Raw genomic sequence first — 27,296 nt, forward strand, 5'->3', positions numbered from 1 at the left:
CACACACACACACACACACACACACACACACACACACACACCGTCAACTAGTATGTCACTGTGTGTGTGTGTGTGTGTGTGTGTGTGTGTGTGTGTGTGTGTGTGTGTGTGTGTGTGTGTGTGTGTGTGTGTGTGTGTGTGTCACAGTGTGTAGTACAGCTGGGCGCGTGTGTCAGTGAGTGCGCGACTGATATGCCGGCCGGTGCGCACGGGCTCAGTTTCAGGAAGACGATCGCTCCGTCAGCCTCAGTGTCTGGCAATTTAATAGTTGTTTCACTTAAGTTGTTTCGTTTTCAGTTTTAACTGAACAGCACCGACTGAGGTGCCGGTATGGTCGGTAGCGTATATGCCGCCCGGGGACCCGGTATGTCTGCACGCTTCAGTTGAGACTTCCTTGAAATTAAAACCGTAAAACTGAAATCGCAGTTAGCGATCGCCAGGTCAACCATGAAGAATCCAAGACTGACAAAGTCTCACACATACAGACTATAATTATATGCATGGTTTTCACAGTTCTCAGTATTGTAGTTGTGCAGTTCCGGCGTGTCCTCTCAGTTCAGTCGCCGGCTGACTTTGACAGGTCATACCTTGAATTCGCTCCACACGTGGAGTTCTGTTTCAAAATGTCTCCAACAGTTTTGCCGGACTGAGTGATGCAGCCGCGTATTTCCTTTGTTCCACCTCAGTGCCGTTTTCAGTCGAGTCTCAGTGTCTCAGCCGGGCTCCGTGACCCCTGCAGTTTCTGTTTCTCCCCTCTGTCACTGTCACTGACACACACGGACACACACACGGACACACACACACACACACACACACACACACACACACACACACACACACACACTGCACATCAGCGACTCAGTGAGATTTTTGTGTGTTCACTGCCGGAGTGGCGCCGGGGCACATACATACTACTTTTATTCTTTATCTACACACACACACACACACACACACACACACACACACACACACCGTGGGCACCGACACACACGTACACACACACTGGCACACACACACACACACACACACACTTCACATGAGACTTGTGTGGGTTCAGTGGCGCCGGGGCACATTCATACTTTAATTCTTTATTTCCACACACACACACACACACACACCGCATGTGAGACTTGTGTGGGTTCAGTGGCACATTCATACTTTATTCTTTATCTTCCTTTTTCAAGACTGAGGAAAAACAGATCGAGACGGAAATGTTTTCCAACAAACTTCATGCGCCTTTGGTCAGCAAACACAGACAGTTCTTACAGTCACTCACTGACTGCCTCTCACCACTGCAAATGCAGTTCTGGGGTGCCAGCAGACACTTGCGGGGACTGCTGCAGCGAAGACCATAATGTGTTCGGAATTGAGCTTGTCATCCTTTTCACTGGCACAGCAGCATCCTAGTTCGGGAGGAACGGTAAGTCACGTATATGGTTTATAGTGTTTTTACGCACGCACTGGCAAGGGTGCATATTTTCGACGGAGAAACAGTAATCCGTGTGACCTAACTTCCCGTTTGGTTTGTTATCGATCGGACACCGTGCACAGTGAGGTTGTCTTCCTTAGCTTTCATTGAGGTGACCGCAGTCATCATGTTGACGATTCTGTCACTTGGAGGGGAGGTCGGATGCGCACTGGAGTAGAAGAAGAAGAAGAAGAAAAAGCAAGTACACATCGAAACATGACATACCCGTGTGCATTCCGTCTACCTACTCAGACACAGGTTTGCACACATTTACTACTACCAATTCTGCCACCAAACAATCATCCGAATCCAGGTGATTTTAATAGTCAACTTGATTTGTTGACAAAAGCGAGTGAAATTCAATGGAGGATGAAATCCAACGCCGACGCCAACAGAAGTAAAAGCAAAATCCTGCACCTTAGTATAAGTGCAGTACTATAATTATGTCAACCGTAACAGCGGTACATGTGTACCATAACAATGGTACATGTGCACCTTTAGCCAGGTGAATGAAGACGAGGTAGATTTGACTTTTGTCAAGACAGCACAAAATTCTCAATATACAAGATTTTTATTTTTTAAATTTTTTTTACTTTGTCCAGAATGGCCAAATGGTGTCTAGACTATGCAAAACCAAATGATAAAGGCATGATGGAAAGACATAAATCTGTTTGTATTTTAATGTCACACACACACACACACACACACCAGAATATATAAAAAATAATGCTCTTGGGTTGAGAAGGAAGGAGAGGTGGGAGAGTGAAATGTGGAAGCTTGGAGAGAAAGAGAGAGAGAGAGAGGGATGGGGGTGGGGGGAGGGGGAGAAGAAAACCTTGTATATTGGAATGACTGAAGGGAAGCCCAGACTGGGTTACAGGAACAGGAAAGATGAGTGCCGTGCCTGAAGGCAGCTGTTAGTGGGCTTTGCCCAGGCACGCAGCCTGCTGTGCAAAGTTACTGTCATTTTTGTAAACTTGCACTTAGAGTTTGGTCTCTGATGGAATATATGCACTGTATATATCGAGTGGAGTGATGGCCTAGAGGTAATGCGTCCGCCTAGGAAGCGAGAGAGAATCTGAGCGTGCTGGTTCGAATCATGGCTCAGCCGCCGATATTTTCTCCCCCTCCACTAGACCTTGAGTGGTGGTCTGTACGCTAGTCATTCGGATGAGATGATAAACCGAGGTCCCGTGTGCAGCATGCACTTAGCGCATGTAAAAGAACCCATGGCAACAAAAGGGTTGTTCCTGGCAAAATTCTGTAGAAAAATCCACTTCGATAGGAAAAACAAATAAAACTGCACGCAGGAAAAAATACAAAAAAAAGGGTGGCGCTGTAGTATAGCGACGCGCTCTCCCTGGGGAGAGCAGCCTGAATTTCACACAGAGAAATCTGTTGTGATAAAAAGAAATACAAATAGATACCAGCGATATTAGATAAGACAGAGGGCAGGGGGACATAAATACAAAATGAGCTGTTAACATGCATACACATACATTGGATGGAATAGGTGTAATTTTGAATTATTGTAATAAACTACAGAATACTGTGACTAAAGGCAAAAGGGAAGGAGGAGGTGGTGGGGAAGGGAGTGAGGGGTGGGTGGGTGCATGGATGGGGAGGAAGGAGGTGGGTAGAGTGGATAGAAGTAGGTGGGCGATAAGGGGTGAAAGGAGATATATATGGCTTGTCAGCTCAAAGGAGGGGCTTTGGAGAGTGTCTTGAGGGTGCACTTAAACTAAGTGAGTCCATGAGGATATGATTCCATACTTTTCCTTTTTGGTTCAGAAAATTCTGTCACACACACACACACACACACTCACAGAAGCACGCACGCATGCACGCACACACGACACATGCACACACACGCACAAATACTCAGTCACACACACACACACACACGCACGCATGCGCGCGCGCATGCACACACACAATTACACACTGATCATACTTTCACCAAGAAAGATCTTGCCAAGAGGGTTTTAGGACAGTCGGCGTTGGGATGGTTCCCAAAGGCCAACTAGCCCCCAAGGCTGCAGCACTAAGAGCCAGTGCAACTTTGCCTCCTGGTTTGAAAGTCACAGTCCTTCACAAAAGACTAAGCTGTAAATCAGTGATTTCCGGCATTGACAATACAGCTCTCACTATATATGTGTATATATATATATATATATATATATATATATATATATATGTGTGTGTGTGTGTGTGTGTGTGTGTGTATTATAAACACGCATGATAACATTTCTCTTCATCAGACGCTGATGACGATGGTGGGCCGGTGCCCATCAACCCTTCTCCTGGCATTGGTGATGGTGATGGTGATGGCGATGCAGCCAGCACACTCAGTGCCTGTCATTCATGCCCCTTGGGGGGCCTTGCAAGGGATCAGCATGGAAGGAGATGAAGGGAGAATGATGAACGCCTACCTTGGCATCCCCTACGCCATGCCCCCTGTGGGAGAGCTGAGGTATGAGAAGCCCTTGCCCCACCCTGGGCCAGCGAAAGGCCAGGTGTTTCAAGCCCAGCAGGTCATGCCTGCCTGCCCGCAGGTGAGATGACATTGTAACACTTTGATTTTTCTTCTGCGTTCACTCGTATGCACACGAGTGGGCTTTTACGTGTATGACCGTTTTTACCCCGCCATGTAGGCAGCCATACTCCGTTTTCGGGGGTGTGCATGCTGGGTATGTTCTTGTTTCCATAACCCACTGAACGCTGACATGGATTACAGGATCTTTAACGTGTGTATTTGATCTTCTGCTTGCATATACACTTGAAGGGGGTTCAGGCACTAGCAGGTCTGCACATATGTTGACCTGGGAGATCGTAAAAATCTCCACCCTTTACCCACCAGGCGCCGTCACCGTGATTCGAACTCGGGACCCTCAGATTGAAAGTCTAACACTTTAACCATTCGGCTATTGTGCCCGTCACTTTGATTTATGAATCAGAGAACTTTGGTTTAAACATTTTTGATATCAAGAAACAAGGTGAAATACAGCGTTCAATTGAGAAGACTTGAGCAACAACAAGCCTGAGCTTATATTGTGCTCGTTCATATGAAACAAGCAATACACAAACGCAATGGCGAAAATACATACATTATTTGATAATGAAAAGAAGGTTGAAGTGCAAGACAAAACTAAACTAAACAAGAAAAATGACAACAACAAAAACAACAACAACAAAAAAAACAAACCAACAAAAAACAACCAAACTACTATTACCGCAACTACCACTGACAACAACAACAATAATAATATTAATGATAATACTAATACTAACATAGTAACAACAATAATAACACACTGGAAAGTGAACATCACCTAAGGAGTAATGTAATGGGGGGGAGGGAGATATAAATTATATATATATATATATATATATATATATATTACAGAGTGAAACCGGGGCCATTCGTCAAAATAAATGTTCAACTTTCTTTTTGTTGGTATATCTCACCAATAGCTAAACACAATTTCCATTCCATTTATGAAGGCAATATATAACTTATCACTATACCACATACACATTTTTGTTTCAGCAAAATATTAGGGAAACTAGATAACCAGCACGTATTTTCATATTTTAGGACAGATATTACAATATTTTGAAAATGTTTTCAACAGCAATACATTATCCAGTGTTTTATTTTCCCATAAAGTATGTTCAAATACCTGTCAAAGGTTTTCCTCGGAGAAGATAATTTTGTTTACCCATGATTTAAAAAAATCAGAGAACATAATGTATTTTTTATTTCAGAATTTATTTGAAATTTCTTTCTTCCTCTGACTCTGTCTCTCAGTTTCTGTCTGTCTCTCACTCACTCTCTCTCTCTCTCTCTCTCTCTCTCTATATATATATATATGTGTGTGTGTGTGTGTGTGTGTGTGTGATACTACTACAGTTATATATATATATCTATATCTATATATGTGTGTGTATGTGTGTGTCTATATATATATATATATATATATATATATATATATATATATATATATCTATCTATCTATCTATCTATATATTTGTGTGTGTGTGTGTGTGTATGTGTGTTCAGTTTATTATTATATCATTATACTGTAGACTGTTGTGGATTACCATTTTTGTTTTGGGACTACATGACAAGGCCATACGCTACACTTCCATGGGGATGGATTCAGACACTGACATATGAGAAATACAGACAGTGTCTCATTGTCTCTGTTGCTGGTTAAGTAATTTCCACACAAAAAATTGACGCCGTTGTGGCTTTTAGGGAAAGCGAATAAGATTCCCCACACCCTCATCCCCCATCCCCCATCCCCTCAGTTCAGGTGTACAAGTTTGACATTATGTTTGTGAAAGTGAATAGTGAGAGACCCCATTGTAAAGAAACCCACACACTGATCCTGCATGGGTCTATGTGACACTGATGACACTGATCCTGCAGGGGTCTATGTGACACTGATGACACTGATCCTCAGGGGTCCGTGTGACACTGATGACACTGATCCTGCAGGGGTCCATATGACACTGATGACACTGATCCTGCAGGGGTCCATATGACACTGATCCTTAGGGGTCCATATGACACTGATCCTCAGGGGTCCATATGACACTGATCCTTAGGGGTCCATGTGACACTGATCCTTAGGGGTCCATGTGACACTGATCCTCAGGGGTCCATGTGACACTGATCCTGTAGGGGTCCATGTGACACTGATCCTTAGGGGTCCATGTGACACTGATGACACTGATCCTTCAGGGGGTCCATGTGACACTGATCCTTCTGGGGGTCCATGTGACACTGATCCTTCAAGGATCCATGTGACACTGATGACACTGATCCTGCAAGGATCCATGTGACACTGATGACACTGATCCTGCAAGGATCCATGTGACACTGATGACACTGATCCTGCAGGGGTCCATGTGACACTGACGACACTGATCCTTCAGGGGGTCCATATGACACTGATCCTGCAAGGATCCATGTGACACTGATGACACTGATCCTGCAGGGGGTCCATATGACACTGATCCTGCAGGGGTCCATGTGACACTGATGACACTGATCCTGCAGGGGTCCATGTGACACTGATGACACTGATCCTGCAAGGATCCATGTGACACTGACGACACTGATCCTGCAGGGGTCCATGTGACACTGACGACACTGATCCTGCAAGGATCCATGTGACACTGATGACACTGATCCTGCAGGGGTCCATGTGACACTGACGACACTGATCCTGCAAGGATCCATGTGACACTGATGACACTGATCCTGCAGGGGTCCATGTGACACTGATGACACTGATCCTGCAAGGATCCATGTGACACTGATGACACTGATCCTGCAGGGGTCCATGTGACACTGACGACACTGATCCTGCAAGGATCCATGTGACACTGACGACACTGATCCTGCAGGGGTCCATGTGACACTGACGACACTGATCCTGCAGGGGTCCATGTGACACTGATGACACTGATCCTGCAGGGGTCCATGTGACACTGACGACACTGATCCTGCAAGGATCCATGTGACACTGATGACACTGATCCTGCAGGGGTCCATGTGACACTGACACTGATCCTGCAAGGATCCATGTGACACTGATGACACTGATCCTGCAGGGGTCCATGTGACACTGATGACACTGATCCTGCAGGGGTCCATGTGACACTGATGACACTAATCCTGCAGGGGTCCATGTGACACTGATGACACTGATCCTGCAGGGGTCCATGTGACACTGATGACACTAATCCTGCAGGGGTCCATGTGACACTGATGACACTGATCCTGCAGGGGTCCATACGACACTGATCCTGCAAGGATCCATGTGACACTGACGACACTGATCCTGCAGGGGTCCATGTGACACTGATGACACTGATCCTGCAGGGGTCCATGTGACACTGATGACACTGATCCTGCAGGGGTCCATGATGATCGGGTCAAGGCCAACCAGTGAGGACTGTCTGATGCTGGACGTCTACACACCTGCTGATGGGGACACAGAGAGCGCCGGCACCGCTGCCACGCCCATGGCGGTCATGGTCTTCATCCATGGAGGGGGGCTTCTTATGGGTGGTGCTTATTTTTACAGGTGATAATCAGTATCGTTATTTTTAATATTATTATTATTGTCATTATACTTATTATTATTATTGTTGTTATTATTATTATTATTATTATTATCATCGTTATTATTGGTTTTATTATTTTTATTTTTTGATTATTCTCATTATCATTATCATTTCTAAACATCAAGGTAAAAGTGGATATGACTTTACAAACCTGATGGTTGTACAAGGCTATGGGACCTTTAACCTTTTAACCTTTAACCCATTGACCAAAGCAACCTCTTTGTGTGGTTCCAGGCCCTCAAAGCTGGTGGTGGACGGAAGAGTGATGGTGGTCGTCATTCAGTACCGCCTGGGAGTCCTTGGCTTCCTTTCTTCCGGCGATGGTATGCTCCCCGCAAACCTGGGACTCTGGGATCAGAACCTGGCCCTGCATTGGGTCAAGGACAATGCAGAAGCCTTCGGGGGTGACCCTGAGCGAATCACCATCTTTGGGGAGTCGGCGGGCAGTTGGAGTGTGGGGCTGCACCTGGTGATCCCTCAGTCTAGGGGTCTCTTCCGGAGAGCCATCTTGCAGAGCGGAGCCTTTGCCCACCTCTCTCGGTACGCCGACGTCCTGGATTTCAAGGCCGCGTTCAAGGGTTTTGCAGATCTGTTTGACTGCGAGGGAGGGGACAGTCGTCAGTTGGTTCAGTGTTTAAAGCAACAACCGGTGGATCTTTTGTTGGACAAAGCTTGGGAGTATGCCATGACGTCTCCGTTGTATAACTTTTACTATCCTGTTGTTGATGGTAAGAGCCTTTCTTTCTTGCTTGCTTTCAGTCAGTATTTATTTATATATTTTAGCTTAAGGTCAGTGGCGTTGTCACACACACACACACACACACACACACATCTCAGAGCAGTAATGACTCAGTGGCAGAGCGTGTGACTAAAAGATGATAGTCTCGAATTTGATACCAGCAAGGATCAAGACTTACCGACCCCCACCCCTCCCTCTGATTAACCTTGTGTTGTGGTCTAGGTGTAGTCTTTCAGAAGAGACAATGAAAAGAAGATTCGTGTTCAGCATGCACCCACTGCATGTAAAATACAACAACAAAACAACAACAACAACAACAAACGAAACAAAAACCACTGCAACGAGAGGGTTGAAAAATCCACACTTATACAAAAAAACAAAAAGCAAAAAAAAAAAAAACATGCAGAAAGAAAAGAAAAGAAAAAAAGAAGAAAAAAAGGTGGTGCCAGATTATGGAAACTCGCCCTCCCTGGGGAAAAAAACATGCCAAATTCTGCCTGGGGAAAAAAACGTTCCAAATTCTGCCTGGGGAAAAAAATACCAAATTCTGCCTGGGGAAAAAAACATACCAAATTCTGTTCTATATTCTGCCTGGGGAAAAAAACATACCAAATTCTGCCTGGGAAAAAAAAACTGCCTGGGGAAAAAAATACCAAATTCTGCCTGGGGAAAAAACCATACCAAATTCTGCCTGGGAAAAAACCATACCAAATTCTGCCTGGGGAAAAAACCATACCAAATTCTGCCTGGGGAAAAAAAAACGTTCCAAAGTCTGCCTGGGGAAAAAACCATACCAAATTCTGCTCGGGAAAAAACCGTACCAAATTCTGCCTTCTGCCTGGGGAAAAAAAACGTACCAAATTCTGCCTTCTGCCCGGGGGAAAAACGTTCCAAATTCTGCCTGGGGAAAAAAAACATACCAAATTCTGCCTGGGGGAAAAAAACGTTCCAAACTCTGTACACATAAAACCTGTTGTAAATGAATGAATGCAACGCAATGCAACACAGTACACTGGCATTGCAATGAAAACATCAGGTGTAATACTTTTCCTGGGTGATGCGCTCTGATGAACGCTGTTCTGTGAAGTGAAGCTTTCACCTCAATCTGCCAACCTGGTATCACTCGGACAGTCACAGACGGAAGTGGTGTGACGGGCGGAATAGCCGAGTGGTTAAAGCGTTGGACTGTCAATCTGAGGGTCCCGGGTTCGAATCACGGTGACGGCGCCTGGTGGGTAAAGGGTGGAGATTTTTACGATCTCCCAGGTCAACATATGTGCAGACCTTCTAGTACCTGAACCTCCTTCGTGTGTATATGCAAGCAGAAGATCAAATACACACGTTAAAGATCCTGTAATCCATGTCAGCGTTCGGTGGGTTATGGAAACAAGAATATACCCAGCATGCACACCCCTGAAAACGGAGTATGGCTGCCCACATGGCGGGGTAAAAACGGTCACACACGTAAAAGCCCACTCGTGTGCATACGAGTGAACGCAGAAGAAGAAGAAGGAAGTGGTGTGACAACCCTGAAGCACACTTCACTGATATATTCTCAAGATAGTCCCCCCTCACCCACCCACACCTACTTTTTTTTTCTACCTGGTTTTGGTAGTGTTAGGTAGCTGAGAACATGTGGTTGAAACTCTAGCGAGGAATTGTGTGTCGAAAAGTTTAAGTCCCACCATATTCAGACACAGGATTTTTGCTCCCCCCCAACGCCCCCCCCCCCCAACCCCCCCCTCCCACCCCCTTTCAGTCCACTAGATCTTGAGTGGTGATCGGGATGCTAGTCATTTGGATTAGATGATAAACAGAGGTGTGTGTGTAGCATGGACTTAGTGCATGTTAAAGAACCAACAGCAGAAAAAGGGTTGTCCCTGGCAAAATCCTGTAGAAAAATGGTAATGAAACAAATGCACTGAAGACAAAAAAAAGAAAAAAGGGAAAAAAAAAAAGAAAGAAAAAAATGTGGATGGCACTGCCCTGTGGCAACACACTTTCCCTGTCCGCATTTCACACAATCTGTTGACAAAAAAGTAATAAACTACACTACACTACACCTCACTACACTACACTACACTGCAATGCTGTATTGTACTGTGCTGTGCTGTGCTATGCATGTTTACTGTACTGTAATACAACACCACAAGGTGGCAGAATGGTTTAGATGCTTATCTGCCAGTGTAGTATCTTTTAGGGTCTGGCTTCGAATCCCACTGCCTCCCCTTCTCCCAAGTTTGACTGGAAAATCATACAGAGCATCAAGTCATTCAGATGAGACAATGAACAGGTTCCGTGTGCTACATGCACTTGGTGCACTGAAAAAAAAAAAAGAACCCATGGCAACAAACGTGTTGTCCTCTAACAAAAATTCTGTAGAAGAAATCCGCTTTGACAGGTACACACACACACACACACACACACACACACAGATATATATATATATATATAGACATCTATGCATAAAATCAAAGCCTGACCAACATGTTGGGTTATGCTGCTGTCAAGCATCTGCCTAGCGCATATTGAATTTTTCTCGAGCGCAGTGATGCCTCCTCAGTTTAGAATCTGAAACTGGAAACACAAAGTGATTCTCACTGTCCTCAGAACACCTGGATCTCTGTGTGGCCACACAGGTGAGCTCATTCCCCGTGAACCACACGAGCTGCTGCAGGACGGTAGTGCAAAGGCCGTCGACATCATCCAAGGCTTCAACAACCAGGAGGGGTCTATCGTCCTGGGATACATGATGTTTGAAAACCTGACAGAAGAGCAGTTGTTAACTGCAGATTTCTTTCAAGGCCAGCTGGACATGTGCTTCCTTTTAACCGGGATGAGCAACAACCCTGTATTGAAAAAGGCAAGTCTTTTCACCGCAAACTGGGACAGTCGGACTTGTGCCTCTCTCTCTCTCTCTCTCTCTTTTCATGCATGTGGAGTGAGTGTGTTTTCATATATATTTTTTTCTAGTGTTGTCTTGGTGTATAGGCACACATATATGTGTTGGTTTTTTATGTGCAGAGGTATGTTACTAAAAGTTGCACTGTTGTTGTATATGTTTTGTTTCATGTAAGGTGCTTTGAGCCTGTCAATTGGGAGTTTGCGTGCTATATAAGTATTATTTATTATAATTATAATTACATATATATATATATAATTTTAATTTTTATATTTATACATGTGTGTGTGTGTGTGGAGAGAGAGAGAGAGAGAGAGAGAGAGAGAGAGCACATTATAAAATTATGTTATCACCTACACTTTTTTTTATTTTTATAAATATTGTTTTTTACAGATTTACGATTTAAGAGGCACCATATCAGGATCATTTTGTTGCTAGATTTCCGATCCAGTGTTGACCAGTGATCAGGATGGGAGGCCCTGTTTCTGCATGGTGTTGTGTCCTTGGGAAAGGCACTTTACTCTGATTTTCCTCTCTCCACCCAGGTGTGAATGTGTACCTGACTTTGGTTGGGGGAAGGTTAACTCTCTCCATACGAACGGCGAAAGAGACGACGTTAACAGCGTTTCACCCCAATTACCATCATCAAAATATTGCAAGCGGAAGGCTCTTATACTGAAGAGGTGAATGTTGACAAAGAATACCACAATTCTGACGACGGAAGCTAAAGGTTGGGTCACTCAAACACCCACTGGACATCCGAGGGGTCTGTGTAGAGGAGAAGAGAGGACTGGCCGTACTGAGTGAGTTAAAACAGCAGGAGAGGATTGGGCCCTGCCTTCCAACGCCGAGCCCTGGACACAGTGACACATGAAGTAGGTGTTGTGATGGCTGTAAAATGTTGTGGAACCTTTCACCTGACCCTTTCAAACTGAATTAGGATGTTCAAAGCCTGTGAGGTGTGTCTCGGGCAGTTGTCACCTGGCGGTGTCCAGTCCTCTCCAGGCCTGACCATAGTCGAGGTTCTCCTTCGCCTTGGTCACGAACATGTGGTTGACGAGTTCTGGCTGAGCCCTTCCGCCCTGGCCGGTGATTTCTTCGTGGAAGTTCATATGCCCAGTGATGCCGTGTTAACATCACCCCCTCACGTGGTTTACCCCACCAGCTGAAGCGGTGTACCGGGGTAAGGCACTTGGAGCCATCACGTGAGAGATTTAGGGATGGATGATGATCAGTGGTGCCTTCCACCCTTCCAGACAGGGAGGTAGCATGCCAGATACCAAAGGTACTACCTCTATCTACAGCCCCTACATGGCTGATGTTTGCTGAGACACAAACTATCACACATGATCGTCCAGAATGGAGAAGGGTAGTGCATGAGTCAACATTGCAGTGCCCCGACAGTTCCCCACGGAGCTAAGACCTGGGCAAGGCAAGGCAAGGCAAGAGCCTGTGAATTTTAGTTGATTTCTACCATGGGTGTTGTGGCCTATCCAATTGCGACTACAGACCAGTCACTCTGGTCTTGTCAGCAGTTTGATTTTCTTTCCAACAGCAAAGTGCAATGTGTATGGTAAATGGTTTCTCCACTACAATGGGAATTAATTTACAGTTTAGTATTTTGTGAAGGACGGTGCGGTGACTCTCAAACTAGAAGGGATGATTGCGCTGATACTTAGTTTTACAGCCTTGGGGGCTAGTTGGCCTTTGAGGACAATTCCAACACGGACTGTCCAAAAGCCCTCATGGCAGAGAGAGTGGGAATGCAACTTGATCAAGACACTCTCCGCTATAATCAAATTCTAGCCAAGACAGTCTGGACAGCAGTTGCCTCCACTGTTCTCCTGATGGTGATAGTCAGACACGACTGACTCCTGGTTAAAATCGTTTTGCTCTTGCAGACTACAGAGTTCTTCTACCGCCGTGCCGAGTTTGGCAGCGACGTGTGGACGTCGATGGGCCCTGTGGTGGAGCTGTCCGGGGACTGCCAGATGATGGTGCCCACTGTGGAGTGGTCACAGTTCCTGGCTGCTGGCCCTCGCTCCGCTGCCCACTACATGTACGTCATCGACCATGACTTCGCCTTCAACAGCCAGGGTCCTGTCCCTGGCACCCACCATGGCGACGATGAGCTGCTGCTGTTCGACCTGGACCAGGAGTTTCCGGAAGATTCCTTCTTCCTGATGGCCAACAAGACGACGCTGACAGAAGAGGAGCAGACCCTGTCGCGTCAGCTGGTTGCCTTGTGGACAGCGTTTGCAAAAACTGGGTGAGTTGTTGGTGCTTGTTCTCATTCTTTGTCTCCTCCTACTCCTCCCCCTCTTCTTCTTCTTTTCTTCCGTGCATGTGATTGAGTGCATGTACAAAAGCACTTATATGTTTATGCATGAGCATCTGAAATCTTACTGTATTTGTGTTTGTGTTTTCCAATTCATGTTTTTGCCCTTGGTGTACTACCCACATCCCCAGTATTCCTTGTTAACCAGGTACACTTGGTAATAAAGACATATTCCATTCTGTTCTGCAGGAACCTGGGTAATAAAAGACATGTTCCATTCTCTTCTACAGGAACACTTGGTAATAAAGACATATTCCATTGCACTCTACAGAAATGAACCCTGTTTATATAAAGACCTATCCCATTGTCTTTTACAGGACCTCAGGTAACAAAGACCAATCCCATTCTGTTCCACAGGGACCCGAACCCCCCAAGTAAAGACGCCCTTGGGGGAGGATCGTGGCCGCAGTTCACGGCGGACAGGGAAGAGTACCTGTCATTGTCGCCGTCCCCCCGCGTGGTGCCTCACCTGGGACCTTACCGCGACCGCGTGGCCCTGTGGCTGCAGCTGCTGCCAGAACTGGCCACTCTCACCTCCAGACCCGACACGCCGGGGGAGGATGCCGCCGGGGAACAAGGACCCAGGGATGAACTGTGAACATGATGGGGCACATGATGGGGCACGCCCAGTACCCACACTGTACTGTATTGCGTTGTGTTGTGATGGATTGTATTGTATTATGTATTGTATTTTAACTCACTCAGTACAGCCAGTCCTCTCTTCTCTACACAGACCCCTCGATGTCCAGTGGGTGTCTGAATGACCCAACCTTTAGCTTCCGTCATCAGAATTGTGGTATTCTTTGTAAACATTCACGTCTTCAGTATAAGAGCCTTCCGCTTGCAATATTTTGATGATGGTAATTGGGGTGAAACGCTGTTAACGTCATCTCTTTCACCGTTCGTATGGAAAGAGTTAATGGATTGTATTTTATTATGTATAGTATTTTAATGGATTGGATTGTATTATGTATTGTATTTTAATGGATTGGATTGAATTATGTATTGTAATGGATTGGATTGTATTATGTATTGCTTTATATTTTAATGTAAAAAAAAGAAAAGACCAAAAAACCCCAAAACAGTACCGTATTCTATTACTGTTTGCCACAAAAGATTTCTCTGTGTGAAATTCAGGCTGCTCTCCCCCTCGGGAGAGAGCACATAGCTATGCATCCCTCCTCCTGCTACTATTGTTATAACCTGTGTGTGCTTACTTGCTTACTTAATGCTCTTCCCTCTGGCTGGACCGTAATGCACCATCAAATCTTTTCCAGTCATTTCGGTTGTGAATGAGACCTTTGATTTTCGTTCCAGGTATTGTCTCATGTTTTCATTTAAAACCTATATTTAGCCAGAATCAAAAGGGTTTTTATACATGAAAAGTTAAAAAGTGTTTTTAGCCATATTGTATTGTATTGTGTTGTGTTGTGTTGTGTTGTATTGTATTCAGTTTCAGTAGCTCAAGGAGGCGTCACCGTGTTCGGACAAATCCATATACGCTACACCACATCTGCCAAGCAGATGCCTGACCAGCAGCGTAACCCAACGCGCTTAGTCAGGCCTTGAGAAAAAAAAAGAAGAAAAAAAAAGATAAGCTTACATAAATAAATAAATAATAATAATTATGATATAAAAAGGTAGTAGTGATGAAAAAAAAAAAAAAAAAAAAAAAAAATATTAATAATAATGTATTGTATTGCTCTTTGTCACAACCAGTCACTCTGTGTGCAATTCAGGCTGCTCTTTCCAGGAACAGCATGTAGCTACAGTGCAGCCTGGCCTTGCACTTTTATCTGTCTGTAAGTGCATCTGTTCTACTGTCAAAAAGGATATTCCTACAGAGTTTTGCCAGGGACAACAGCTTTGTTGCCGTGGGTTCTTTTAAATGCACTAAGTGCGTGTTGCATGGGGGACCTATTTGCTGTTTACATTTTGTTTCATAATTGTATGATGCTGATTAGTCTTTGTGCAAGCGTGCGCTTTGCATGTGTATGTGTGTGAGTGTGCATGTGTGTGAGAGTGTATGATTGTGTATGCACGTGTGAGTGTGTGCTTATGTGTGTTTGTGCATTTTTCCAGGACATTCATGTCAGTATCTTTCCTTGTACATTAAGGACATTAAAAAAAAAAGTTCTTTGTACTTAAATGTTTTGCATCAACCTCTCAATTTTTCTACCTTTTTCTGCTTTGCACATGTCTACAATCATTGTGTTCAGAAAAAAAACCGCTGCTCCTTTTGTTTTTTAATGAAGGTCAGGGGTCGCGCTAGACTTTTTCAAAACGCGTGCAGCTTACGCAAAGTCGGCAAAAAAACGCGTAAGTTAGAGTCAGAATTGCGTCAGACCTATGACACTAAATCAAAGGTTTACTCACCTATTTTCGCCGCTCACGTCGGCGCTGAAATTCACCACAAGCCCTGACAATCAGTTCGTTGCACTGGCTCAATGCTGCCGGACCTTCCATTGCAAGTTGCGCATACTCTGTTAATTGGCTGTAGCTGTTAAGAGTCACGTAGGCATCTCGCAGTGCTCCGCATGCACAGACACTTTGTCTTGTACCATCTGATTCAGTATCGCAAACCTAGCTGCCAAGTCAGTCCTAAAGTTGCATTGATATGGCTTGGAGTAAAAGTTGTTTTGCGTAAGTGTTACGCGTGAGCGCTGTGAAAATGCGTCAGCGAAAATCAAAATGCGTCAAATACGCGAAAAACATGCGTTAACGCGATCCCTGGAACGTTTGTAATTTTTCTTCCACTGTTCATTCTTACTCTCTTCTACATTTTATTAACTCTCTCCATACGAACGGCGAAAGAGACAACGTTAACAGCGTTTCACCCCAATTACCATCATCAAAATATTGCAAGCGTAAGGCTCTTATACTGAAGACGTGAATGTTGACAAAGAATACCACAATTCTGACGACGGAAGCTAAAGGTTGGGTCATTCAGACACCCACTGGACATCCGAGTGGTCTGTGTTGAGGAGAAGAGGACTGGCCGTACTGAGTGAGTTAACCTTCCTTCTATTTAAACAACTGAAGTTATCATTACTTTTGCTTTTCTTACTGTTTCTTTTTTCAGATACTTTATGTTAATGATGGTGCTTTGTCATCATCATAGTGTTGATGAAGATGTAAATGAAATGTGTATTCATATTTACAATATAATAATAACATGATTCAAAAGGGCGCAGACTTGATTACTGTCATCAGTAATCTCTCTGTCTCAGTGACATAAGGTTTAAAAACTAATTAAATATTAGTAACATTAAAATCTGTCTTTTCACATTAAATCTACTTACGACATCTGAAAATGAAATTGTTTTGACTGATGTGGCTTTATTTGTCAATGAAACAATGAGGCGACTATATCAGTACATCTGATGTTTTATTATGTATTCATCATTCATGTTTCATTTGCACTATTTTGCTTACAGTTTTCTAGAATCTGTGCTTGTATTGTAACTACTATCCGTTAAACATTAGGTGATATTCCCTTTAAACTGTGGTTGTGGCCTGTTCTGAATAAAAAATATTCTCATTCTGTCTCGCGTTTCGTGTTTTTGTGCGTATGTGTGTGCCCAGGGGATGGGTTGAGTGGTGGTGGTTATTTTGTATTTATTTACAGTTATGCGGCTTCTTATTCACACACACAAAAAAAGGAGAGAGAGAAAACAAATAAATGGGGAAAAAAGTGAAGACAAAAGAAAAAAAAAAAAACAAAGAAAGAAAGGAAAAGACTGATGACAGGAATTGATATAGTATGGGCACAGAGGGCATAGAAAGTTAACTCTTGGGTACAACACACTCATGCTTCTTGGCTGTGCAATACTGTTATATTTACAAGCTTTAGTTTATTTGCACTTTATTATATTGTTTGCATATGTCCAACATGAAATTTCTGCACCTGTGTACAGAGTGATGGCCTAGAGGTAACGCGTCCGCCTAGGAAGCGAGAGAATCTGAACGAGCTGGTTTGAATCACGGCTCAGCCGCTGATATTTTCTCCCCCCTCCACTAGACCTTGAGTGGTGGTCTGGACGCTAGTCATTCGGATAAGACGATAAACTGAGGTCCTGTGTGCAGCCGGCATGCACTTAGTGCACGTAAAAGAACCCACGGCAACAAAAGGGTTGTTCCTTTTAAAATTCCGTAGAAAAATCCACTTCGATAGGAAAAACAAACAAAACTGCACGCAGGAAAAAAAAAAAAAAAAGGGTGGCGCTGTAGTGTAGCGACGCGCCCTCTCTGGGGAGAGCAGCCCGAATTTCACACATAAATCTGTTGTGATAAAAAGAAATACAAATACAAATAATCAGATGTATCATAGTATAACACACAGACACACAGTTGCAATAACAAGTTGCATTGCTGTTTAACGCTTTCACCAAGTTTCTGTGTGAAAAAACAACACTCCCCAGCACCAAATATTTCAGCTCAACCCTCTCAGCCACAGCTTCAGTTTGTGTCAAAACAATACAATAGACCTGTTCACTTCAAACTCGGTAAAGGTTAAGGGGCAAAGGTTAGTCATCATGCGTGCGTGCGTGTGTGTGCATGTGTGTGTGTGTTTGATTATAATTTTAATGTACATACTTTCTTAATATACTCAGCTTTAACTTATTTTCATTTTATTTTATTGTTTGCATATGTAAAACAGTGAAATTCTTTACATGTATATAGACAATAAGCCAGTCTTGAGGTGCGTGCGTACGTGTAAATAGGAACTGAAAAGTGAAAGTCAATCACTGATATTCAACTGCAGCCTTTTTCATCTGCTGATGTCTAACTGAACAATCCTACTCGAGAAAGCATGTTGTCAACACAATGATGGGTTCTCTAACAAAATTCGTGATAATCTTCCTCCCCACACCCTATCATGAAAATATTCACTTCTGAAATGCATCAAAATATTTTCTTGTATGCCTCCTCTTGCAAGGTTATAGGACCCCAAAGCCATTTACGTCCATCGGAGCAGTGAATCCATATCCACTGTGTTTAGGGCTCTGCACAGGAAGGCAATGAATTCATATCCACTGTGTCCAGGGCTCTGCATGGGAAGGCAGTGAATCCATATCCACTGTGTTTAGGGCTCTGCACAGGAAGGCAGTGAATCCATATCCACTGTTTAGGGCTCTGCACAGGAAGGCCGTGAATCCATATCCACTGTGTCTAGGGCTCGCCATAGGAAAGCAGTGAATCCATATCCACTGTGTCTAGGGCTGGGCATAGGAAGGCAGTGAATCCATATCCACTGTGTCTAGGGCTCACCATAGGAAAGCAGTGAATCCATACCCACTGTGTCCAGGGATGGCCATAGGAAGGCAGTGAATCCATATCCACTGTGTCTAGGGCTGGCCATAGGAAGGCAGTGAATCCATATCCACTGTGTCTAGGGCTGGGTATAGGAAGGCAGTGAATCCATATCCACTGTGTCTAGGGCTGGGTATAGGAAGGCATGGCCCAGCCCTCTCCTTCCTCCGTATTTACCTTTCCTAGTCGGTCAGGTACCCATTCACACCTGGGTGGAGTGAGGAACATTGGAACAAACTTGATAGAAAAGGTGAGAACAGGATTTCGAACCCAGACCCTCACAGACACTGAGACGTGTCTTAACCATCCTGCCACTTTCCTCCATGACAGATTAATTCTCCACAACGACTGTTTGGTCCGAAAGTTGTGATTTTTTTTTTCAGGCCATGAAATGCCAGCTTGTCACATACAGATTATCCCCCCCCCCCCTCCCTAAACAACAGTTTGGTCCAAAAGTTATCAAGCTTTACTACAGGAGGGTCATGACCTGTGACCTACTGGAAGGTCATGACCTGTGACCTGAGGTCATGAACTGTGGCCTGTTTCCTGCAGCATGGCCAGAACCAGCATCTTGCTGTTGACGTACGGCTGCAGCAGCCAGGTCACGCTGTGCAGCATCAGCGACGGTCGTGAGTCGGCGAAAGCAACGTGCTGGCACACTTGCCTCTTCAGGCTCAGCTCTTTGGCGTACATGGCGTGCAGCGTGTCCAGCGTCTCTGCTGCAAAATTACACAGTCACAGATGTACACATGCACGCCACACATGATTTGTGTGCACAGTTTACATGCACAGATGTGAAGAAAAAAACCCACACCACACGTATTTGTGCATACACATGCACAGTTTATGTACACAGACACCACACATATTTGTGCACAGTTTACATGCACAGATGTACACATACACCACACATCAATTTTGTGCAAAGTTTACATGTGCAGATGTACACACGCATGCCACACACATTTGTGTACAGTTTATGTGCTTGGATGTATACACACACCACACATATTTGTGCACAGTTTATGTGCACAAATGCACACACACACACACACACACACACGAATAGGCAAATAAACAAAAATAACGCTAACAGCGCATGAGCAACTGTGTTGCAGTCAGATGAACTCAAGTGATGTTAAACTATCTAGCATGACTCTGAATCAATTCTGGTCTCTCTCTCTCTCTCTCTCTCTCTCTGTGTGTGTGTGTGTGTGTGTGTGTGCGTATGCAAGTGAGTGAGTGTGTGTGTGGGAGAGAGAAAGAGTGTGTGTGTGGCTGTGTGTATGTGTGCATGAGAGAGAGAGAGAGAGAAAGAGAGAGAGAGAGAGAGAGAGAGAGAGAGAGAGAGAGTAAGCAGGAACTGACCAAAGTTGTGTATTGTCCATGAGGTGAAGAGAACATGGTCACTGTCCCCTCTGTGGACACACAGTGACTGGACGCCTTGAACCATGGACAGCAGGGACGACAGCTTGCTCACTGTTACTTCCTGCACAGAGAGCACACTGCCGTCATTTACATGCATGCATGCATGCGTGTGATAATAATAATAATAATGGCATTTATATAGCGCTGAATCTTGTGCAGAGACAAATCAAAGCGCTTTCGCACCATTCATTCACACGCATGCATAACTCTAAAACCGGAGAAACTGAAGACAAGGAAGAGGCAGGGAAGGGAGGCTATTTTGGGAAGAGGTGGGTTTTAAGGCCAGACTTGAAAGAGCTGAGTGTGGAGACTTGACGAAGCGAAAGAGGAAGTTCATTCCAGTTGCAAGGTCCAGAGACAGAGAAAGAATGGCGACCAAAAGTTGAGAGTGGATCCGAAGCTGATCGTAGTGAGCGCGCGTGTGTGTGTGTGTGTGTGTGTGTGTGTGCACGCACGTGTGTGTGTGTGTGTGTGACTCTGTGTGTGGGTACAAGGATTTTATATACATGTGTGTATGTGCATGCATTATAATATGACTTTGGAAGAAACACAGTTCTACATTCAATAAAAAAAATAAAGAATCAAGCTCAATGTTTTTTGCTGTTAGAATTTAGATGAATATTTTGCCTCAGGAATATTTTTTTTTCCTGAGGATTGAACTATGATGAAATTCATCTGTTCTGTTCAGTGTATAAAAAAAAACAATACATGCATCATTCACCTGCACCCTGGCAATTTCAAGTATGAAATCTCTACAAGTCACAGCCTTTAAGTATAGCCTCTGTCTTGAAGATGAATAAAATACTATATAATAAGAGTACATTCACACAGCGCTTCAACATCTTCTTCTTCTGTGTTCGTGGACTGCAACTCCCACATTCACTCATATGTACACGAGTGGGCTTTTACGTGTATGACCGTATTTACCCCGCCATGTCGGCAGCTATACTCCATTTTTGGGGGTGCACATTGCTGGGTATGTTCTTGTTTCCATAACCCACTGAATGTTGACATGGATTACAGGATCTTTAACGTGCATATCTGATCTTCTGCTTGCGTACACACACGAAGAGGGTTCAGGCACTAGCAGGTCTGCACATATGTTGACTTGGGAGATTGGAAAAATCTCCACCCTTTACCCACCAGGCGCTGTTACTGAGATTCGAACCCAGGACCCTCAGATTGAAAGTTCAATGCTTTAAACACTGGGCTATTACGCCCATCATTTTTCAACATCTGAAACTAGTGAAAGTGCTTTACAATAACATGTCAGTCTGACACAAACCCCTTTGCACAGCCAATCTATATAGGCCTGAAGATCAGCCAGAAAAACAGAGCTGATGACACTCAACTGAGAATCCTGCAAATCTTCAGACCCAGTAGCATATCCAATCAACAACTACTTGCCCAATGCAGTCATGAGAACATGGAGACCACCATCATGAGAAGGAAGTGGAAATGGATTGGACACATCATGTGAAGAGAGTAAGATAACATCACTCAGACAGCCCTTCACTGGTCACCAGAAGGTAGATGCAAAAGAGGAAGACCAAAGACCACCTGGCGCAGAACAGTCAAAGGAAAACACAGGAACCTGAATCACACCTGGGATACTATAGAGAGACCCAAAACAGACAGGAGTGGTGGTTCCTCATTGCTGCCCTTCACTGCTGGACATTATGGGTGGACGGCAAGTACTGACACAAACCACACATGGAAACACACACACACACACACAGCACACACATATAAAAATTATGGACAAAATAATAATAATAATAATAATAATAATGGTATTTATATAGCGCTGAATCTTGTGCAGAGACACACCAAAGCGGTTTCGCACCAGTCATTCACACACATGCATAACTAAAACTGTAGAAACTAAAGACAGGAAGGGCAGGCAAGGGGGGGCTATTCTGGGAAGAGGTGGGTTTTAAGGCCAGACTTGAAAGAGCTGAGAGTGGAGACTTGACGAAGCGAAAGAGGAAGTTCATTCCAGGTGCAAGGTCCAGAGACAGAGAATGAACGGCAGCCAACAGTGGAGTGTTTGAATCTGGGTATGCATAAACAGAGTGGATCTGAAGCCAATCGTAGTGAGCGAGATGGAGTGTAGAGGTGAAGGCAGCCACAAATAGATGTGAATCCAAAGAATACAGAGTACGGAATGGATTGCCTCAATTATTCAAAGGCTGCCTGAAAAAGATGTGAAATACAAACTATGACAGGCTGAAAAAGGCAGTGAATTCCGGGTTTGTACAGCTCGCGACCAAAAGCAAAATCTCTCCCACCATTTTTTTATCTGTCAAATCTGAAAACGCAGAAAACTGTATCACCAGCAGAAATGTGGACAGACCTTGAAGGGACATACTTTCAAAAAGGACCAGAAACATACTGAGATGTTGTTCCAGAAATGACTTGAAATAGAGACCTACCTGAGATCTTGTACTTTCTTCTCTGTTCAACAAGAAGCCTGCACAATTTTCTAAAAAGAGGTCACAATGTTGAGACTTGTACACCTTAAAAATGAGTTACGGTGGTAGAATTTTGAACATGTTGGAGAGGCTTGAGGAACTTCTGAAGTTCTGTGGACAGCCAGCTAGAAGAGAACTGCAGACACCTGTTCACATTCTTGTTGTGATATTTTCCTGAATAATTTTTTCTTAAATTTACAGACTCACCATGGACTCTAATATAAGATGCAGTTCCTGGCACTTTGGTTCCAACTTTTGTGACAGCGCTTTGACAGTCATTTGTTCCTCTTCCCCTTCAGTGTCACCATTCTGCTGGGACCTGAAAATAGACATACAGACAGATATGACCATAGGTTCAAGGTTAATGGTCATACAGCCTTTTACAACCATGGGAGCAGTAATTCCCTTTATAATTTGTCTACAATTTGTCACTGGAAGGTGGGGACCAGTCTTCTCCTTCTGCGTGTGTGGCCTCCTGGCGACCTTACATCGATGGTTCCCTGTGGACTGCTGACGCTGGAACTGCGACGGACGAACCCGGGTGTGGCCGTGTATGGGGGAATCTAAATGAGAGGCGTGGAAGTAATGCCACTGAAACGGTGCAGATGATGGGGCAGCAAAAAAAAAAAAAAAAAAAAAAAAAAAAAAAAGGAACTGCATGGAACATGATTATGTGATGTACTAAAGTTCACAGAAAATTGGAGGGAGGTGGGGGTAGAGGGGTAGGTAAACTATAAAAAATCATCTGAATACTGGACTTTCACCCTTGGTGCTTCAAAGTTCTTGGTTTATTTTTTTTAATCAAACGTTTAGTACTTTTTGTATTTATCAGCACATATATTGTGTGTTTGCATAGATAAAAATAATTAATATATGCACATAAATGTGCATTAATTTCATGCATGAACATGTGTGTATGTGCATGTCTGCATGCATAAAAAAGCGCATATGTATACACAAGTAAAAATATCACTGAAAGACTAATCATAATATATATTTTGAGGGAAAAAATTTAAGTAGTAGTACTAGTAGAAATTAATTAGCTGGTTGGATTTAAAGTATGGTGCCTGTTTGCTACTGTACTTTTATCTATTTTAGTATTTATTTCACTGTTATATTCTGTTTTAATTAAAAAATCTAATTAAAAATAATTCCTTTCAATGTGTAAAGAAATGTAAACTGTACAATACAGTTCCATAGTGAATGCATCTTTCTGTCAGTATAAGACTACTTTGCACTCACATAAACTGGAGTTTGACATTGACGATGTCATTCACGATGAGGTGTCCTTTGCCGTTGAATGACTCCCACTTCTCCACCGTATTGTGTAGCTCTGCTGCTATGTCCTTCAGTTTCCGAACATGGCCTGTCAAGTTGCCTTGCCCAGACTTCTGAGCTCCCTTTACAGCTACTGCACATCATATCAGTTGGGTGATATAGGAACGGAAACGCTTCTAAGTGTATTTGCGTGAAAATATTTATGGTTGTTCATTAATAAATATGGTGCATCTCTCCAGCTAAAGGCAATATTCTAACATCACAAAATCTTAACTAGCCCTTGTTATTATCCACACATACACAAACACACACACAGTATCACACACATGCATACACACACATGTAAACTGAAGTGAAAAAGTAAAAGGAATGAGGGGTAGTGAATAGAACAGCAAGAAAAAAAAGAAGAAATACTTTCGTGATGCTCAGTTCTTGATGATTTTGTAACTGTATATTCCCCACTTCATTATTATGTTGGCCATGCACCATAAGTCAAGTGTCCTGTCACTGTTATGTTGGTCATGCACCATAAGTCAGGTGTCCTGTCACTATTATGTTGGCCATGCACCATAAGTGTCCTGTCACTATTATGTTGGCCATGCACCATAAGTGTCCTGACACTATTATGTTGGCCATGCACCATAAGTGTCCTGACACTATTATGTTGGCCATGCACCATAAGTGTCCTGTCACTATTATACTGGCCATGCACCATAAGTAAGTTGGCCATGCACCATAAGTGTCCTGACACTATTATGTTGGCCATGCACCATAAGTGTCCTGTCACTATTATGTTGGCCATGCACCATAAGTCAAGTGTCCTGTCACTATTATGTTGGCCATGCACCATAAGTGTCCTGTCACTATTATGTTGGCCATGCACCATAAGTCAAGTGTCCTGTCACTATTATGTTGGCCATGCACCATAAGTCAAGTGTCCTGTCACTATTATGTTGGCCATGCAACATAAGTGTCCTGTCACTATTATGTTGGCCATGCACCATAAGTCAAGTGTCCTGTCACTATTATGTTGGCCATGCACCATAAGTCAGGTGTCCTGTCACTATTATGTTGGCCATGCACCATAAGTGTCCTGTCACTATTATCTTGGCCATGCACCATAAGTCAAGTGTCCTGTCACTATTATGTTGGCCATGCACCATAAGTGTCCTGTCACTATTAAGTTGGCCATGCACCGTAAGTGTCCTGTCACTATTATGTTGGCCATGCACCATAAGTGTCCTGTCACTATTATGTTGGCCATGCACCATAAGTGTCCTGTCACTATTATGTTGGCCATGCACCATGAGTGTCCTGTCACTATTAAGTTGACCATGCACCATAAGTGTCCTGTCACTATTTAGCTGGCCATGCACCGTAAATGTCCTGTCACTATTATGTTGGCCATGCACCGTATATGTCCTGTCACTATTAATAAAAAGTATTATGTTGGCCATGCACCATAAGTGTCCTGTCTTAACTCATTCAACCTTGGGCCTGAGCACTACTCTGGCATCAAAATTTGTCTCATTAAAACTGTTTTCACATTCCTACATGCATGAACCACAAAACGGGGAACTAAACAACTTCCATAGTATTTTTGGATGCGTCCACAAGTAATTTTTGGGAAAAACAATATATTTTCTGTGTTTACACCAATAATGAATATAATATATATATATATATATATATAAAAGCAGTGTTTGTGCATATGTGAATGTGTGTATAACATGACAAAATAATCAGTGTTGATTGTGGCTGCATACAGTAATGAAGAACATGAATGTGTATGTGACACACTGTATATCATGTGTGTGTGTGTGTGTGTGCGCACGCGAGTGAGAGTGAGAGAGAGAGAGAGAGAGAGAGAGAGAGAGTGTGTGTATGAGTGTATGAAAGAGAGAGAGAGAGAGAGAGAGAGTGTGTGTGTGTGTGTGTGTGAATGAATTGAAAGAGAGAGAGAGAGAGGGGGGGGGAGAGAGAGAGACAGTGTGTGTGTGTGTGAGAGAGAGAGAAAAAGAGAGAGAGAGAGTGTGTGTGTGTCCATGTGTGTGTGAATCTGATAATTGCATGACACAGGAGTCACAAGAAGTATGATCCACCATTTTGTGCACACTGTGTATTTTGACTTGAGGATCATCAGGAGGGTTAGAATTGATGTTACAGTGGCTAACAGTAGCAATCATCACAAGAGACTTGGGAAAGCACATGCTACAAATAATATAATAACAGGAGATCAGTCTTTAAAATGGTGCTTGTATTGTAGTTGTAATACTAATACAATAGGAGGTATCTACCTGCAGGGAAAGTTCTGCTGAAGGTCATTGTATTGTACTGTAATATTACATTGCATTTTATTGTACTGTATTGTATTTGTACTATGTTATTTCTTAGTCACAACATATTCTGTGTGAAATTCAGGCTGTTCTCACCAAGGAGAGTGCATCACTGCAGTGAGGGGGCCACCCACCCCCTTTTTTGTGTGTGTTCTTTTTCTCCTTGCAGACTTGTGTATTTGTTTTCCAGTCAAACTCAACGTTGATTTTTTTTTCAGACAACTTTTTTGTTGTCATGGATTTACATTATGCGCCATGTGTAGAATGCACATGGGACTTGTGTTTAACTGCTCATCCGAATGATCGTTCTGAATGCTGTGGTGGTTTCCGAATCAATAAATGAAACCAGTAAAATGCTGATATAAATAAGTAAAAAATGTTTCAAGATAATATCTGAAGACTTTCAAAACAGATCCACTGGCTCTTGTCTTTACGTCCAGAAGCGATGGCTTCGCGCATTCTGATACAGAATAATAAAAATTACCAGGTGATTTGTACGGGGTAAATTGTCCTTCTGCCATTGCCACGTTTCACAACAATTGAGATCACAACCACTGCAGCGAAAAAATCGGGGAAAGGGAGAACGAACACTTCGCTTTTCGACACACACACGTGTGTATTTTTGTTTTCCGTGCTACTTCCGCTCAATGGGTAGTAACTCTCATAGCATTTTGATTTTAAGTCCGTGGTTGCAAACCACTTATCTAAAAATATATTCATATCAGTGGTTGCAAACATGCAGCATTTACAGCTCAGGACTTAATGAGTTAATTGTCAGGATTTTATGTTAAAATGCACGGTGTTCATTAAAAAGAAAAAGAAGAAAGGGGGTGGGGGGGGGGGGGGGGGGGTTATAAACCAATTGCACAACTTCCCCCG

General features: G+C 43.5%; 2 protein-coding genes across 2 annotated transcripts; one reads left to right on the forward strand and one right to left on the reverse strand.

Annotated features, from left to right (window-relative positions):
* Nucleotides 1-1,264: 1,264 nt before the first annotated feature.
* LOC143295116 (acylcarnitine hydrolase-like) lies at nucleotides 1,265-14,349 on the forward strand. The gene is made up of 7 exons (XM_076606679.1): nucleotides 1,265-1,420; nucleotides 3,730-4,023; nucleotides 7,400-7,569; nucleotides 7,844-8,337; nucleotides 10,988-11,211; nucleotides 13,152-13,519; nucleotides 13,946-14,349. The coding sequence occupies exons 1-7, from the start codon at nucleotides 1,355-1,357 to the stop codon at nucleotides 14,184-14,186; spliced, it is 1,857 nt and encodes a 618-aa protein (XP_076462794.1). The 5' UTR covers nucleotides 1,265-1,354; the 3' UTR covers nucleotides 14,187-14,349.
* A 3,161-nt stretch (nucleotides 14,350-17,510) lies between these two features.
* LOC143295118 (cyclin-dependent kinase 2-interacting protein-like) lies at nucleotides 17,511-27,042 on the reverse strand. The gene is made up of 5 exons (XM_076606681.1): nucleotides 26,902-27,042; nucleotides 24,046-24,214; nucleotides 23,011-23,122; nucleotides 20,270-20,390; nucleotides 17,511-19,620 (listed from the first exon to the last, which is right to left on the reverse strand). The coding sequence occupies exons 1-5, from the start codon at nucleotides 26,936-26,938 to the stop codon at nucleotides 19,427-19,429; spliced, it is 633 nt and encodes a 210-aa protein (XP_076462796.1). The 5' UTR covers nucleotides 26,939-27,042; the 3' UTR covers nucleotides 17,511-19,426.
* Nucleotides 27,043-27,296: the final 254 nt, after the last annotated feature.

This window comes from Babylonia areolata, chromosome 20, assembly GCF_041734735.1.
Source record: "Babylonia areolata isolate BAREFJ2019XMU chromosome 20, ASM4173473v1, whole genome shotgun sequence".
NCBI classification, from domain to species: domain Eukaryota; kingdom Metazoa; phylum Mollusca; class Gastropoda; order Neogastropoda; family Buccinidae; genus Babylonia; species Babylonia areolata.

Excerpts from the sequence above, each read along its gene's own strand:
- LOC143295116 (XM_076606679.1), top strand. The coding sequence starts at position 1,355 with ATGTGTTCGGAATTGAGCTTGTCATCCTTTTCACTGGCACAGCAGCAT. Across the intron at positions 1,421-3,729 it reads ATCCTAGTTCGGGAGGAACG|ACGCTGATGACGATGGTGGG; the intron begins GTAAGTCACGTA and ends TCTCTTCATCAG. Across the intron at positions 7,570-7,843 it reads GGTGGTGCTTATTTTTACAG|GCCCTCAAAGCTGGTGGTGG; the intron begins GTGATAATCAGT and ends GTGTGGTTCCAG.
- LOC143295118 (XM_076606681.1), bottom strand. The coding sequence starts at position 26,938 with ATGGCAGAAGGACAATTTACCCCGTACAAATCACCTG. Across the intron at positions 20,391-23,010 it reads ATCTTATATTAGAGTCCATG|GAAGTAACAGTGAGCAAGCT; the intron begins GTGAGTCTGTAA and ends CTCTCTGTGCAG. Across the intron at positions 19,621-20,269 it reads ATGGACAATACACAACTTTG|CAGAGACGCTGGACACGCTG; the intron begins GTCAGTTCCTGC and ends GTAATTTTGCAG.